Source organism: Symphalangus syndactylus, chromosome 20, assembly GCF_028878055.3.
Source record: "Symphalangus syndactylus isolate Jambi chromosome 20, NHGRI_mSymSyn1-v2.1_pri, whole genome shotgun sequence".
NCBI classification, from domain to species: Eukaryota; Metazoa; Chordata; class Mammalia; order Primates; family Hylobatidae; genus Symphalangus; species Symphalangus syndactylus.
In genome coordinates this window covers 59881589-59896528 of record NC_072442.2, presented here as the reverse complement: position 1 = coordinate 59896528, position 14940 = coordinate 59881589, and the positions used below count along the sequence as shown (strand labels likewise).

At 41.7% G+C, this 14940-nt stretch overlaps 1 protein-coding gene across 6 annotated transcripts in view; it reads left to right on the top strand.

The window, feature by feature from the left end:
• Positions 1 to 1639: 1639 nt before the first annotated feature.
• NDEL1 (nudE neurodevelopment protein 1 like 1) overlaps positions 1640 to 14940 on the top strand; it is a 55549-nt gene continuing 42248 nt past the window's right edge. For 2 of the 6 annotated variants that reach the window (XM_055258513.2, XM_055258514.2), the window contains exons 1-5: positions 1640 to 1812; positions 10126 to 10223; positions 11875 to 12028; positions 12918 to 13066; positions 14703 to 14839. In XM_055258513.2, coding sequence (XP_055114488.1) covers positions 10138 to 10223; positions 11875 to 12028; positions 12918 to 13066; positions 14703 to 14839 — 526 coding nt within the window. In that variant the 5' untranslated portion in view covers positions 1640 to 1812; positions 10126 to 10137. The remainder of the gene's footprint in view (positions 1813 to 10125; positions 10224 to 11874; positions 12029 to 12917; positions 13067 to 14702; positions 14840 to 14940) is intronic. The other 4 variants (XR_008653258.2, XM_055258515.2, XR_010118251.1 and 1 more) reach the window with 2 other exon arrangements.

Here is a 14940-nt window from a genome sequence, read left to right as displayed (position 1 = left end):
GACGTAGTGACAGGCGCCTGCAATCCCAGTTACCAGGGAGGCTGAGGCAGGAGAATCACTTGAACCTGGGAGGCGGAGGTTGCAGTGAGCCGAGATCGCGCCACTGCACTCCAGCCTGGGCAACAAGAGCGAAACTCCACCTCAAAAAAAAAAAAAATCAAGATGGATTGTAAGAGGTATATATATGTATATATACACGTATATATACGTAGATATCTACGTATATATATACACACATATATACGTAGATATCTACGTATATATCGTAGATATACGTATATATACATATATACGTATATATACACATATATACGTATATACGTATATATCGTAGATATACGTATATATACGTAGATATACACATATATACGTATATACGTAGATATACACATATATACGTATATACGTAGATATACATATATACGTATATACGTATATATACACATATATACACACATATACGTATATACGTATATATACACATATATACACACATATACGTATATACGTATATATACATATATACATATATACGTATATCTACGTATATATATCCGTAGATATACGTATATCTACGGATATATATCGTAGATATATACGTATATCTACGGTATATATACGTATATCTACGATATATATCATAGATATATGTAGATCTACATATATCTACGATATATACGTATATCTACGTATATCTACGTATATATACCGTAGATATACGTATATATCTACATATATACGTAGATATACGTATATACACGTATATATATCGTAGATATACGTAGATATATACGTATATATATCGTAGATATACACATATATACGTATATATACGTAGATATACGTATATACACATGTGTATATATGTGTATATATGTATATATACGTATATATACGATATATACGTATATATATACATATATATATATGACTCCATTTCTTAAGGGACCTGGAGGGGAGAAAGTCACACCCATACACACACGTACACGCATGTATACAAAAATGAATATATGCTCAGATATATACAATATATAAATGGGCAAATATAAAATCCCCTTTGTGCCACGAATCCATTATTTCATTCATCAAATATTTGAGCATCCACTTTGCCTAGAACCAAGTTATCTGTTGGGATGAGCAAGGCATAAGAGGTTCTTGCTCTCATAGAACTTAGAATTCTACTGGAGGAAGATGAGAACAAATACGAAATGTAAGCAGTGGAAGTGCTGTAAAAACACAGCTTTGTGAGAGTGATGCTTTGAATGCTCCTGGTGTTCCATTGAGTGTTCGGGCAGGGGGAATGGACTCGGAGGTGAACTATGAGCCGAGATTCATTTTATAAACGGGAACACAGACACATGGACACTTGAAGGGCCTTGGTGGTCGGAAAACTGAAGGAAGGTTCCCAACCCTCTTGGCACCACTCTCCGGACTAGCAGTTTCAGGGAACTTCACAAGCCAAAACCAGCCGGTAGCAGTCCAGGAGCGCCTGCGCAAGAGGACGCCGTCAGCTTGACGTCAGCGCGCCGGGCTCTGGCCCGCCCCTTGTGGCACCAGCCCCGCCCCACCCCGCCCCGCATACCCGTGCGCTGTCGCGCATGCTCCGAGCCCCGCCCCCGTGCGTCACAGAATGGCCTCGGACACCCAGGCAGACCCTGACGTGTCGGGGAGGAGCCGGGCGCGGAGGTACGCGGAGTGGAGCTTGGGGCTGCGGAGGGGAGCTGAGCCGAGCGGCTGGGCGGGCCTGGCCAGGCCAGCGGAGCGGAGACGTCGGTCGAGCGGCGGCGAACATGCGCTTTTGACACATTGGAGGTGAGCCTGCAGCGCGGGGCCGCTCCCTAAGGGGCTGCGCTGGGCCGGCGACGCCGAGGCCTTCCCTTGGGGAGCCTTCCCGGCCCGGGTCCGTGTGTGAGGCTCCGCCGGGGCGGGCCGGGCCGGGTTCTGGGGCGGCCAGCGCGGGGGCAACTGTTCCAACCGCTCTAACTGTCCCCTCCCTTCCCTGGTCCGACGTGTGAACCTCCAGGGGCACCTGCAAGGGAACGATCCCGGTGGCCTCCGGAGGATGTGCCCCGTTCCGGGTGGGGTGAGGGCTGGCGGTGACGGAGGCCGGGACGTGGCACCGTGGGCTGGGGCGCTGGCGGCGCAAGGAGTGGCCCAGTCGGAGGTGGCAGCGGCGCGCCCGCCCGCCTCCTCCTACCCCCTCCCCGAAATTCCTTCATTTGCGAGGGTGGTTTGGAGCGGGGTTGCATTTTGATCTCTCAATGCCCCTCTCCCATGGGGGGCGAGAGCGCGAGCAGCCCACGTTGGGCTCGGATTGGCATTCTCCTGACTCCCGCCCGGAACTGCTAATCATCCTCCCCCTGGAGTTCGGGAAAGTGTCACCAACGGGCTCGGGTTACTTGTGCTCGACTCTTTTCTTGCTGTAAGCTATGAGATGACCCTTTAAGTTTTGCAAAGGAGGTGAGAGTTCTGTCACTACTGATTATTACATTCTATTTACATAGCACCTTTACACGTTTCAGAACACTCTTCTTCCTCTTTCGAACCGTATCACCTTGTGGTTGCAACTGATTATGTTATCGCCATTTCGATGGAGAAATGGAGCTGAGATGGGGGTAATTAATTTATACTTAGGTTCAACCAACTGGTGAGTGGCTTAGCTTGGATCATAATTTACATTTCTAGGCTCGGAGTTCTGGTTTCTTTTCGTGCGATTTTTATACCTTTCTCAGCTAGAAAACAAGGCAGAAAATGTGACTTGCCAAAGATATGCCAGAAGCTGGTAGATTACTTAATTATTTTTGAGCAAACTCACCTAGGATAAAAACTGCTGCTCAGTCATGAGAAAAATCTTACTGTGAAGCTTGTTCAGGAGTTGCTGGTTAGTTATTTTGTCTGATAAATTGTGTTGCTCTTAATGTGCTTAAAAGATAGTGTAATGGCTTTGCTAAATCATGAAGTTGATGGGCACGATGCAGCCTTAAGTCATGGGCTGAAGAGAAGTAAAGGGAAACCAAGTGAAGTATTTCTTCTGAATTATTATTAAAATTATTGTTACTTAAAATTAGAATGCATGAGAAACAAAACCTTTGGCCAGCCCTGGTTAGAGGTTGACTTCATCCAGATAGAAATTGCTAAATCTTCTGAAGCTGTAGTTCTTTTGATTTTTTAAAATTAAATAAATTGAAGTTGGATAAGGAGCTTAAAATAAGTAGGAACCGTAGTAAAACTTAGATCTTGCTTTCATGACATCTGCAAAACAACTTATTTTTATTTTCATTTTAAACCATGCTGAGATAAATTTGGTTACTAAAGCTTAAAATTACTTCTGACGTAAGTTTCTGAGCACTCCATAAAGTAAAAAAGAAGTCTGATAGAATCAAAGAGAGACCGTATTTAAGATCAACTTTGAAGAGTTAAAAATTCTGTAAATGTCACCTTTGAGAGTAGTAGAATTTCAGTAAAAAGGCATGTATTACCAACAGTGAGTTCTGAAAGAACTCTTCCAGTGTCATTAGTCCATTTTAGAACTGTTAACCAGAAACAATATCATTGAAAGTAGATTTTCTTACCGTTGTACAAAGAGTAATTTCCTCGTAAATAAAAGGCATTTTGGACAGGCTGTTTTAAACTCAAATGAGTTGATTGCTGCTAGATTTCTGAAGGTCATACACAGTATGATAATGCTTTACGTAAAAATTGTCATGCTTTTGAGACTCTGTCCATATTGAGATCTGGTATTAAAGAAAGATGGGGTGGGGACGGGCAGAGAATAATAATTTTTTTTTTTTTTTTTTTTTTGACGGAGTCTCCCCCTGTTGCCCAGGCTGGAGTGCAGTGGCACGATCTTGGCTCACTGCAACCTCCACCTCCTGGGTTCAAGCGATTCTCCTGCCTCAGCCTCCTGAGTAGCTGGGATTACAGGTGCACGCCACGACGCCCTGCTATTTTTGTATTTTTAGTAGAGATAGGGATTCACCATGTGGGTCAGGCTGGTCTCGAAATCCTCACCTCGTGATCCGCCCGCCTCAGCCTCCCAAAGTGCTGGGATTACAGGCGTGAGCCACCGTGCCCTGCCAATAATACATAATTATCTATCTTCATTCTAGCTTCAGAAAATTGTGGATGTACCATTAGAGCATTGTTTTAGCAGTATTTCTATATTAGCTAACTTTCTATAGCCTGAATATCTCTAGTTACATAGCTTGAAATAACAGTGAACACATCCTCCCAGTGTAACTTGAAGCAAACTGAACAGACTGTAAAACAGCCCCTGAAACTGTCGTTTGAGTATCTGCAGTGGTAGCAAATTTTATTATTTGTAAATAATCTGATTTTTATTTTTATTTTTTTGGAGACAGGTCTCATTTTGTCACCCAGGCTGGAGTGCAGTGGAGTGATTACAGCTTACTGCAGCCTCAACTTCCTGGACTCAAGCGATCCTCCCACCACAGTCTCACGAGTAGCGGGGACCACAGGTGCATGCCACCACACCCAGCTCATTTTTGTATTTTTGTTAGAGATGGGGTTTCAGCATGTTATCCAGCCTGGCTTTGAACTTCCAGGCTCAAGTGACATTCCCACCTCAGCCTCCCAAGTGCTGGGATTAATATGCGTGAGCGACCATGCCTGGCCAGAATCTGATTTTTAAAAAGAGTAAATCTGATGGGTAAAAGTAGGGCAATAGAGCTGGATAATACCAGTTAGGAGGCAATAAGGATGAGGTGTGTCCACAAAGTAAGTAGTTTTTGCTTTGTTCTTTTTTTTTTTTTTTTTTTTGAGACAGAGTCTCGCTCTGTCACCTAGGCTGGAGTGCAGTGGCGCGATCTCGGCTCACTACAAGCTCCGCCTCCCGGCTTCACGCCATTCTCCTGCCTCAGCCTCCCGAGTAGCTGGGACTGCAGGTGCCCGCCACCACGCCCGGCTAGTTTTTTGTGCTTTTAGTAGAGACGGGGTTTCACCATGTTAGCCAGGATAGTCTCAGTCTCCTGACCTCGCGATCCGCCCGCCTCGGCCTCCCAAAGTGCTGGGATTACAGGCGTGAGCCACCGTGCCCGGCCATTTTTTTTTTCTTTTATTTGAGATAGAATCTTGCCCTGTCACCCAGGCTGGAGTGCAGTGGCCAATCTCGGCTCACTGCAACCTCCTCCTCCCTGGTTTGAGCGATTCTCCTGCCTCAGCCTCCTGAGTATCTGGGATTACAGGTGCCGGCCACCACACCCAGCTAATTTTTTTTTTTTTTTTTTTTTTTTAATCATATTTTCAGTAGAGACGAGGTTTCACCATGTTGGCCAGGCTGGTCTTGAACTCCTAACCTCAAGTGATCCGCCTGCCTCAGCCTCCCAAAGTGCTAGGATTATAGGCATGAGCCACTGCACCTGGCCTGCTTTGTTCTTAATGTGGCTCATAAAGCCTATTCCAAAAAAGAAGTTTTGGAAATGTTTTTCAGCAATGGTGATATCACTGGAATATGCATATAGCTTCCTGAAATGATCAATTTTAAATAATCATTTGCATGTTTTAAATTTTGAAGCCTGTTTACTTTGTGGTCATATTTGAAAGGTCCGCTATTGAACTACCAATTTTTAATAGCTTGATGAACATTTATGTTTTTACTATGTGCCAGGTTCTGTCCTAAGTACTTTACAAATATTAGCTTACTTCATAAGCTCGTTTTAATGATTATCCCCATTTCACAGGTGAGGAAATGGAGCACTGAGTCATTAAGTCACTTGCCCAAGGTCACCCAAGTAGTGAGTAGATGCATCAGTAGTGAGTTTGAACTTCCAGGTCTGACTTCAAACTTGAGCAGTTCGGCTTCACGATCTGGGCTCTTAACCACTATGCTATGCTGCTCCTATGACTTATTCTTGGTTGAATGTTTTAAATTGGTTTGATCTGGAAGAGATGATGGTCCTTTTAGTAAATGATATCCAACATAGTGTTATAATACTGTTAGAGGGGCCAGTAAGCGGGTTATGAAAATAGCCTATTGATTAGAAAAGTGGTGGTCAACATTCAATTCACATAAGATTCAGCAAGAAAATAAAGAATGTGGCCAGGCACGGTGGCTCACACCTGTAATCCCAGCACTTTGGGAGGCCGAGGAGGGCAGATCACGAGGTCAGGAGTTCGAGACCAGCCTGGCCAACATGGTGAAACCCCATCTCTACTAAAAATACAAAAATTAGCCAGGTATGGTGGTGGGTGCCTGTAATCCCAGCTACTTAGGAGGCCGAGGCAGAATTGCTTGAACCCAGGAGTCAGAGGTTGCAGTGAACTAGGATTGTGCCACTGCACTCCAGCCTGGGTGAAAGAGCGAGACTCCGTCTCAAAAAAAAAAAAAAAAAAAAAAAAAAAAAAAATAAATAAATAAAGAATGTGTGTTAAGTAAAATAATTTTGCTATAATTATTTGACACTGAATGTAAGTAGTTGGATAAAGAGGATGCAAGGGCTAGAACTAGATTCTCAAAAAGTTTCATGCAAAAGCCTATTTAAAACCTGAGTTATCGGGACACTCATGGAAAAGTTGGTGTTGTATTAAGAATATGTCCCTGTTCAAGAACCAAAAGTCAGAGACAAATGGATACTCACAGTACATCCAGAGGGGTAAACAATGCTATTCCTCAGGGATTACTACTTAACTAGGCGCTCTTCAAAGCATTAACTGCTAGTACATCCTCTGATACTATATAAATGGGTCAAAACCAACAAAAAATACCCCCACATGGAAATGCTTTGAAGTGGACTCCTGAATAACATTTACAGATTCAAAACAATCCTAACTCTTTTCGTAGAAGAATTGGCTCCACATTCAAACACCTTCAAAAAAATGTTAGATGCCAAGGAAGGTATCTAACAGTCATTAGGAACTTTCATAATGATGCTGGTTCATGGGCCACACTATTAGCATATCATCAAATGCTGCACAGTAACGGAAAGAGTACTGAAAACTCAAAGGAAAAATGATCCGACCAGTGAATAAAATGTTCAGTACAGAAGCAGCACTAGGCACTCAGCCCCAGAAAGGCAGATGGGTAATCTAGGGGCAATACAAAGCATGACAAAATATTTAAGGGACTGAGATGGCTGCCAAATCATTATAGGCTAAAAAGGCAAGAAATAATCACTTTGGGAAGAGCAAGGCTGAGAGGTATTATCATCAAAGGCTACAAAACCAGAGGGGACATAAAGGAGAATACAAGTTTGTTCACCAAATCCTGGAACCTTCCAAGAGAGCAGCACATGGGACTCAGGGCAAAGCTAAGACCAAAAACAGGAAGTTCATCGATGGCTATAAAGTTATGGAACTTATCCCAGTTGCTTCAAATAAGATAAAATCAATACATTACAAGTTTTAGACTTGAAATCATTAACTTACAAAATGCTTTATATAAGGATCAGGACTTCTATTGCTTTTTTTATTTTCCTGAGCTTTTAAATTGCTCTTTTTCTTAGTAACAGTAGAGTAACATGTCTTCACCACAACCTCAAATATATCTAGCTTCTCACTCGTGCTCTATGCTATCTGTTCTATGGGATTCCTTATTTTTCTTGGTGTCATCCGTCTGAAGCATTCTATGGGCCTGATGGACTAGGCTTCATCCTGGGACTTTTCATTGCAGCCCTAGGTTGGAGCCCCTGTTTCCTGCATCCCGTGCTGTCCAGGTCATGGTTTTCTCCCTTCTTTTGTACTTGTCTCAGGAAGTGTGTAGGAGGTAGCCCTCCTGACCTTTTTTTTAAGTCTTTGTCTAGTACCTTCTGAGTTCTTGTATAAGAAAAAATCTCGTTTCCTGAATTGTCTGTTTCCTCTCAGTTCAGTAGGTCCTAAAATTTTCTTATTCATGCTACTGGGTTTTCTTACTCATCAGATGGCTCTTGGTTGTCCATTTATATTTCAGGGCCGGATAATGATGATTTGAGGTAGCTAGTGTGCAGTGGTTATCTCTAAGGTTCTTCCCAATAAATCCCATCAACTCCCTATTCTTTGATGTGGAGCCTGTACTGAGCGTATGTCAGTGACTGAATGTGGCTGCCCATGTATCGGATTAATAATTTTGTCTAATTGATGATGATAGGTTTTCTAATATTGATTTAATATATGGTGATACATTGTGAGGTGGAAGTAAACTACCCACACATCCTTTTGCTTACTCCATTCCTGAAGTAGGAATTCAGATGTTAATAAAGTGGTACTTTGAAAGTCAAGAGGGAATATTGAAAGGATGATTATAAATCCGTTCACATATGTATTTATTTATTTTCAAGACAGGGTCTTGCTGTGTTGCCCAGGCTGGAGGGCAGTGGCACAGTCGTGGCTCACTGCAGCCTCAAAATCATGGCTTACTTCAGCCTCACTGCTTCTGGGCTCAAGCAATCCTCCTGCCTCTGCCTCCCCATGTGTTGGGATTACAGGCATAAGCCACCGTGTCCAGCCTCAATTCGAATATTTATTGAACTTCCACTGTGTTCTATGTTTGATGATGTGGAGAGATTTAACCGTTCATTCCTTTAAAAAGTTTTTTTTTTTTTTTTTTGCTAAACCTTCCTGAGTGGCTTGTGCTAGATAAACTCCAAGTTCTCTGCATCTCCAGGTTTTTATTAATTTATTTTTATTTTTATTTTTAGACGGAGTCTCGCTCTGTCCCCCAGGCTGGAGTGCAGTGGTGCAATCTTGGCTCACTGCAAGCTCTGCTTCCCGGGTTCACACCATTCTCCTGCCTCAGCCTCCCGCGTAGGTGGGACTACAGGTGCCCGCCACCATGCTCGGCTGATTTTTTGTATTTTTAGTAGAGACGGGGTTTCACCATGTTAGCCAGGATGGTCTCGATCTTCTGGCCTCATGATCTGCCTGCCTCGGCCTCCCAAAGTGCTGGGATTACAGGCATGAGCCACCACACCCAGCCTATTAATTTACTTTTAAAGCTGGTCTTGAGTTCTTGCTGCCTAGTATGGAATAGGTTGAATCAATTATGGTTTAATTCAGTAAATATTATTGAGTATCCACTATTGTGCAGGCATTGGGCTGAGACGGAAATAAGTAAGCCAGCCTAACAGGCAACACAAAGGTGTAAGCAAATGCATTGCCCTGTGGTAATTATATCAGTGAAAGCATGTGTGGGGTACAGAGGTAGCAAAGAATGCAAGAGATTTTAATGCTGTCCAGTTGAGGACAAGAAAACCTCTCTGGAAAAGATGACAATTAGGTTTTAAGGATAAATAGAAGTTTTCCTATTTAGGGGAGCCACTCCAGGTAGAGAAAACCTGGAGTAGTTTTCCAGACCTGAAAGAGCATGGTGTGTTAAGACAGTTTCGAACAATACTGCCAGAATAAAAGATTTCCGTGGAGACGAACAATACTGCCAGAATATAGAGTGGGATGCGTGGGGAGGAGGTGCTAGAAAACGGTAGGCATGCCTCTAGAGTGGGCCTGACGATCAGTTGGGAGTTTTAGGTAGCTAGTCCAAATGTTAGTTAATTAAATCTCTTTTTTTCCCCTCTCTGAATGCCTTAGGAGAAGAACCAGGATGAGAGAGAGAGATCATTGAAGTTGGAGATTAGTGGACTTTTGGAAGGAAGCTTTGGCCTTAAAAGATGATTAACAGGAAGTTTTTAGAGATTTGATAATAGTAAATTATTGGGAATGTGGTGCCTGATTTTCTAGTAGGGTCACCTGGCATAAAATGTTCCAAGCAGATGTTTTGAAGCAGTTGTATACTGGGAAGGGCAGCATGCATGCGGTAGCAGCATCTGTGACAATAAGCTTGTTTCTGTCTCCCGATTCCCAGAAGACCACGTGGCCTTAAACCAACTGCTGCAACTCTGTGTGCAGGATGATTCTGTGGGCCCAAGTCACCCAGCACCTATGCTGCAACCAAAAGTGCCTCCTGTCGCTTTGTATCAAAGGACCTTTGTCACGATCTCATTCACAATATTGGTGGTCCCTGAGAGTGGAGCAGTGGAGTGATTGATGTGCCTGAGTTTGAAGAGAGTTAACCACTGGAATCTCTCATGTTTTATTCCCTCCAAAATGCTGCAGTTCAGTGTTGTCCCAGATTTTATGCTTTTGCTTAGATTTGTCTGTTCTCTAAGTTGTTAACAGCTTGTCTTTAATATTTCCCAGGCTTTCTTGATCATGGATGGTGAAGATATACCAGATTTTTCAAGTTTAAAGGAGGAAACTGCTTATTGGAAGGAACTTTCCTTGAAGTACAAGCAAAGGTAATGTTGGAAAGCACACTGAAAGTAGGGGAGGGCGTTTGGAATACACCATGTCTTGTTTGTGCATTTTTCTTTTTAACATAAAGCTAAATTTGGAATTGCAGATTTAGGATTCTAGGATTGAGATTCTACAAACAGTCACCACATGGGTTGTATTTAAATAGTATAACATGCCATAAGTCTTTATATTGTTCAAATTATTAAAATAGTAGGAAAACTGTCATTTATGATTTCTTCTGATCATTGCCTCTTCTATGCTTTTTAGTAGGTGGGGCCATCTTTGGCCTGCTTTACGTGCACTGATTCTGCCTCATCATTTTGGTCATTTGGAGATTCTGATAAGCTGTCTAGGGCTCCATAGAACAGACTTTACGTTCTCCTCAGGCAAGCATGATCAGTGTCTGGAGCCAGCAAAGCTTTGAGGGAGGGGGAGAAGCTTCAGGGGTATGGAATGTTTTATAAAATTTCAATTATTTGGTTGGGAGAACTTTCAGATGACAACCTTTTAAGCACCAAAACTTGTCTCAAATTTCTTTTTTAAAAATGAGATCTTGCTAAATAAAATATTGATACATTTTCCTATTTTGGTTAACAGAGTTTACTAAGTCTTATCAAACCTTTTACTGCCCTTTCATTATTATCACCAAAGTCAGTTATTCTATTGTGCCAGTGGATATGAAAGGTGTGCATCTATGGCAGGGTTCTTTTTTTTTTTTTTTGAGATGGAGTCTCACTCTGTCACCCAGGCTAGAGTGCAGTTGCATAATCTCGGCTCACTGCAAGCTCCGCCTCCCAGGTTCACGCCATTCTCCTGCCTCAGCCTCCTGAGTAGCTGGGACTACAGGCGCCCGCCACTACGCCCGGCTAATTTTTTGTATTTTTAGTAGAGACGGGGTTTCACTGTGTTAGCCAGGATGGTCTCGATCTCCTGAACTCGTGATCTGCCCGCCTCAGCCTCCCAAAGTGCTGGGATTACAGGCATGAGCCACCGCGCCCGGCCCGGGTTCTTAATCTTTTTCTGTGTCATAGTTGTCTTAATGGGCTGGGGTAGCCTATGGACTCCTCAGCATAGTATTTTTAAATGCATAGAATAATAGAATTACAAAGAAAATAAATTATATTGAAAAAAGTTATCTAAATATTAAACTAATTTATGGTATAGTAATATGTACTTCTCTATTAATGCATTAAATAAAAAAAGATACAGAAGTGAATGTAATAACTGCCTAATTTTGAAATAGTCATGAGAATAAATGTATTTAGAGATATATGCAACAGTTCTATTGTGATGTGAAAATACCTGTGATTTCTGTTGAATATGGTAGAAGGAAATGCCAAATTTGTTACTTTAATGAAAGTAAAAATGCATTTTTCTCGCATCTGAGTTCTGTGGTGGAAGAAGCTAATGGTATTGAGCTACGTAGCCTTACTTTTCATAAATATTGTAATCACTGACTTGTGGCTCCTTTTTGGGCTTGTCATTTTCATTGAACCCTGAATATATTAAGAGATGCAAAACAGATTGTCTTTAGTATATTTTATGAGAGCATTAGCATTCAAGCAAAAATTATCGAATTGCTATATAATCACCTCCAAGACAATCCTTGTGGTTCTTAGTGTAACTCGTCTTTCCCACTTTGTTTCTGATTAGCTTCCAGGAAGCCCGGGATGAGCTAGTTGAATTCCAGGAAGGAAGCAGAGAATTAGAAGCAGAGTTGGAGGCACAATTAGTACAGGCTGAACAAAGAAACAGAGACTTGCAGGCTGATAACCAAAGACTGAAATATGAAGTGGAGGCATTAAAGGTAATTGCAGCAGTAGACACTGGGGTCTAATGTGTTGAGTTTTATTAAAATGAGAAATATGTTTTTCAGGTGCTTAAGAGCAGCAGGCGACAAAAAATAGTTTGAAAAAAATGCTTAAAGTGAATTTTTGAATAAAATGTTTTCTTTCACGGAACCAGGGGAAAAGGTGGTTCAGAGTTTAGGAGTTCACTTAGATACTTTGTAGTTGTCACTTTTCTGGCTATAATGTTCCTAGCTATATCATATTATAGTTCCTATAATTTTCAAAAGCTGCCTGATTATTTCTTTTGACAGATAGGTTGCCTCATTCTGCAGTATGTTTACAATTATATTGATAGGGAATATGCATTTATTTCATTATTGTTCATAGCCCTTTCAGTTTTGGAGTTTAGTTAGGGTTAAAAATTTCCCTTCTACAAAGGAATTTTCAGGAGCAAAAGCATTCACCCCTTTCTCTGCCCTTCACCATCTACTGTAGCCACATGCCTGAGGGTGTTTAGTGTCTGGGGAGTGAGTGGGTTCTGGGAAGGTTGGGTGGGCAGGTAAAAGGTAGGGAATTTGAACTCTGTGCTTACCCTGGGCCGTATTTAGCCTGAAAACCCAGAGGTTTCCTCAACAAGTTTGGGGATTTTGAGGCAAGGGTTTTTTATAGTACTTTTTTTCAGAGAGATTGTTATTGGGTTTCTTTCTGAGAGGAGAATGGTTGACAAAATTTAACATGAATTTAGGCACTTAGAATGAATGTGTCATTTAGTTGTTTTTAAAGTAATTGTTACAAGAGTGTGGGTAAAGTCCTTGGGCTCCCCCCCACCCTTTTAACTTGAGTTACCTCTTTATTAAAGAGGACTGTATATTAATGACATGTACTTTCCTATACTGATGCCCTCAGGAGAAGCTAGAGCATCAATATGCACAGAGCTATAAGCAGGTCTCAGTGTTAGAAGATGATTTAAGTCAGACTCGGGCCATTAAGGAGCAGTTGCATAAGTATGTGAGAGAGCTGGAGCAGGCCAACGACGACCTGGAGCGAGCCAAAAGGTAAACGAATGACTGCGTTTTGTTAGAAAAAAACCATCTTGGTAATTAGTGATTAAAATCTTTATTAGGCTCTTCCCCTAGATCTTAGTCCCAGAACATTTCCTGTTGGTGTTTCACGTCACTTGTAACTCATCAGATGGAAAGGAACCCCAAATCCTCATCTCCCAGATAATGTCCTTCAAAGCTTTTCTCTTTCAATTTTTCTTTTTTCCTTCTTTCATATACTTGGTTGATCCTGTTGGTTTTGTTTTGTTTTGTTTTTTTGAGACAGGGTCTCGCATTGTTGCCCAGTCTGGAGTGCAGTGGCATGATCTCGGCTCACTGCAACTGCTGCCTCCTAGGTTCAAGCGATTCTTGTGCCTCAGCCTTCCAAGTAGCTAGGGTTATAGGCGTGTGCCACCACACCCAGCTAATTTTTATATTTTTAGTAGAGACGGGGTTTTGCCATGTTGGCCAGGCTGGCATCTTGAATTCCTGGCATCAAGTGATCTGCCCGCCTTGGCCTCCCAAAGTGCTGGGATTATAGGCATGAGCCACTGCACCCAGCCTAGGTTTTGTGTATTTATTTGTTTATTTTTTAAACTGTCTCATGCATTCCTCTGTCTTCCCTCTGTGCTCTTAACACTTCCATACTTACTGTAGATGCTCACATCTTATACCTGGATTCTGTAGTTGTCCTCTAGCTGATACATCTTTATATTTCTATTCCTTTTTATTCTCTTTTAATACTGACTGACGAATTTTCTTAAAATGTTGATCAGTTCAGATTTTCTGAACAACCTGCAGTGGCTTGCTATCACTGTTGCCAAACTTTATGCATCTTTAATTAGTTGTTTCTTAACCATTCCAAGCTTAGTTCCTATTACTTTATAATTGTTTCCTGGTATTTCCTTCCTCAATATTTATCCAGTGGGTCTTAAGTGACTGACATGATGCTGAACTTAGAGATGCGGAGCTAGTCTGGTCACTACCCTTGGGGGTGACAGATATGTACATTCACTATGTTAATAACCTACTAAAAAAAAGTGGGCAAGCTGCTGCTCCAGGGCATAGAGGAGGCAGCAGCCAGATTGGTTGCGGAGGATAACCAATCAGAGGCTGAAGTGAAGTTACAAAGTGACACCCTATGCAAATGTCTGGATGGTTGCAGAGATCAAAGGGAATAAATAGCCTCTGGTCCTTTTGTTACTTAGGTGTGGAGAGTTCGGGTATTCCTTTTGATTTAGTTCTAGGATCTGTGTGAATCGGACTTAGGTTCCCTGACTTGGGACTTAATGTTTTAAACAAACTCTTAACATATATTACAAGTTTTGAAAAGTTGTCTTTCTGAAAATGTGTAAACTTGATTGTATTGTGTTCAAAACACAGTGGAGATATAAATAGTGTAACAAATAGCCTTTCTGTAGGGAACATTAAGGAATAGATGGGAATTTAAGAGAATATATTGCATGTATTGCCCAACTGATAGAGACACTATGTGCCAGCAGTGGTCGGGAAGGGGCAAGATCATCTTCTTTGAATGGGGCCAGGCTGGCTAGGTCAGGAAATGTTATGAGATAAACTGACAGTTTCCTTTTGTACTATCTGTTTGCACATGTTATGTATTTAATTCATGTACTCTAATTTTTCTTTTTAGGGCAACAATAGTTTCACTGGAAGACTTTGAACAAAGGCTAAATCAGGCCATTGAACGAAATGCATTTTTAGAAAGTGAACTTGATGAAAAGGAATCTTTGTTGGTCTCTGTACAGAGGTTAAAGGATGAAGCAAGAGGTAAAATTTATAACTTAAAGAACACAATTGACCCTTGAACAACATGGGTTTGAATTGTGTGGGCCCACTTATACTCTGATTTTTTTTTCAACCAAACACGG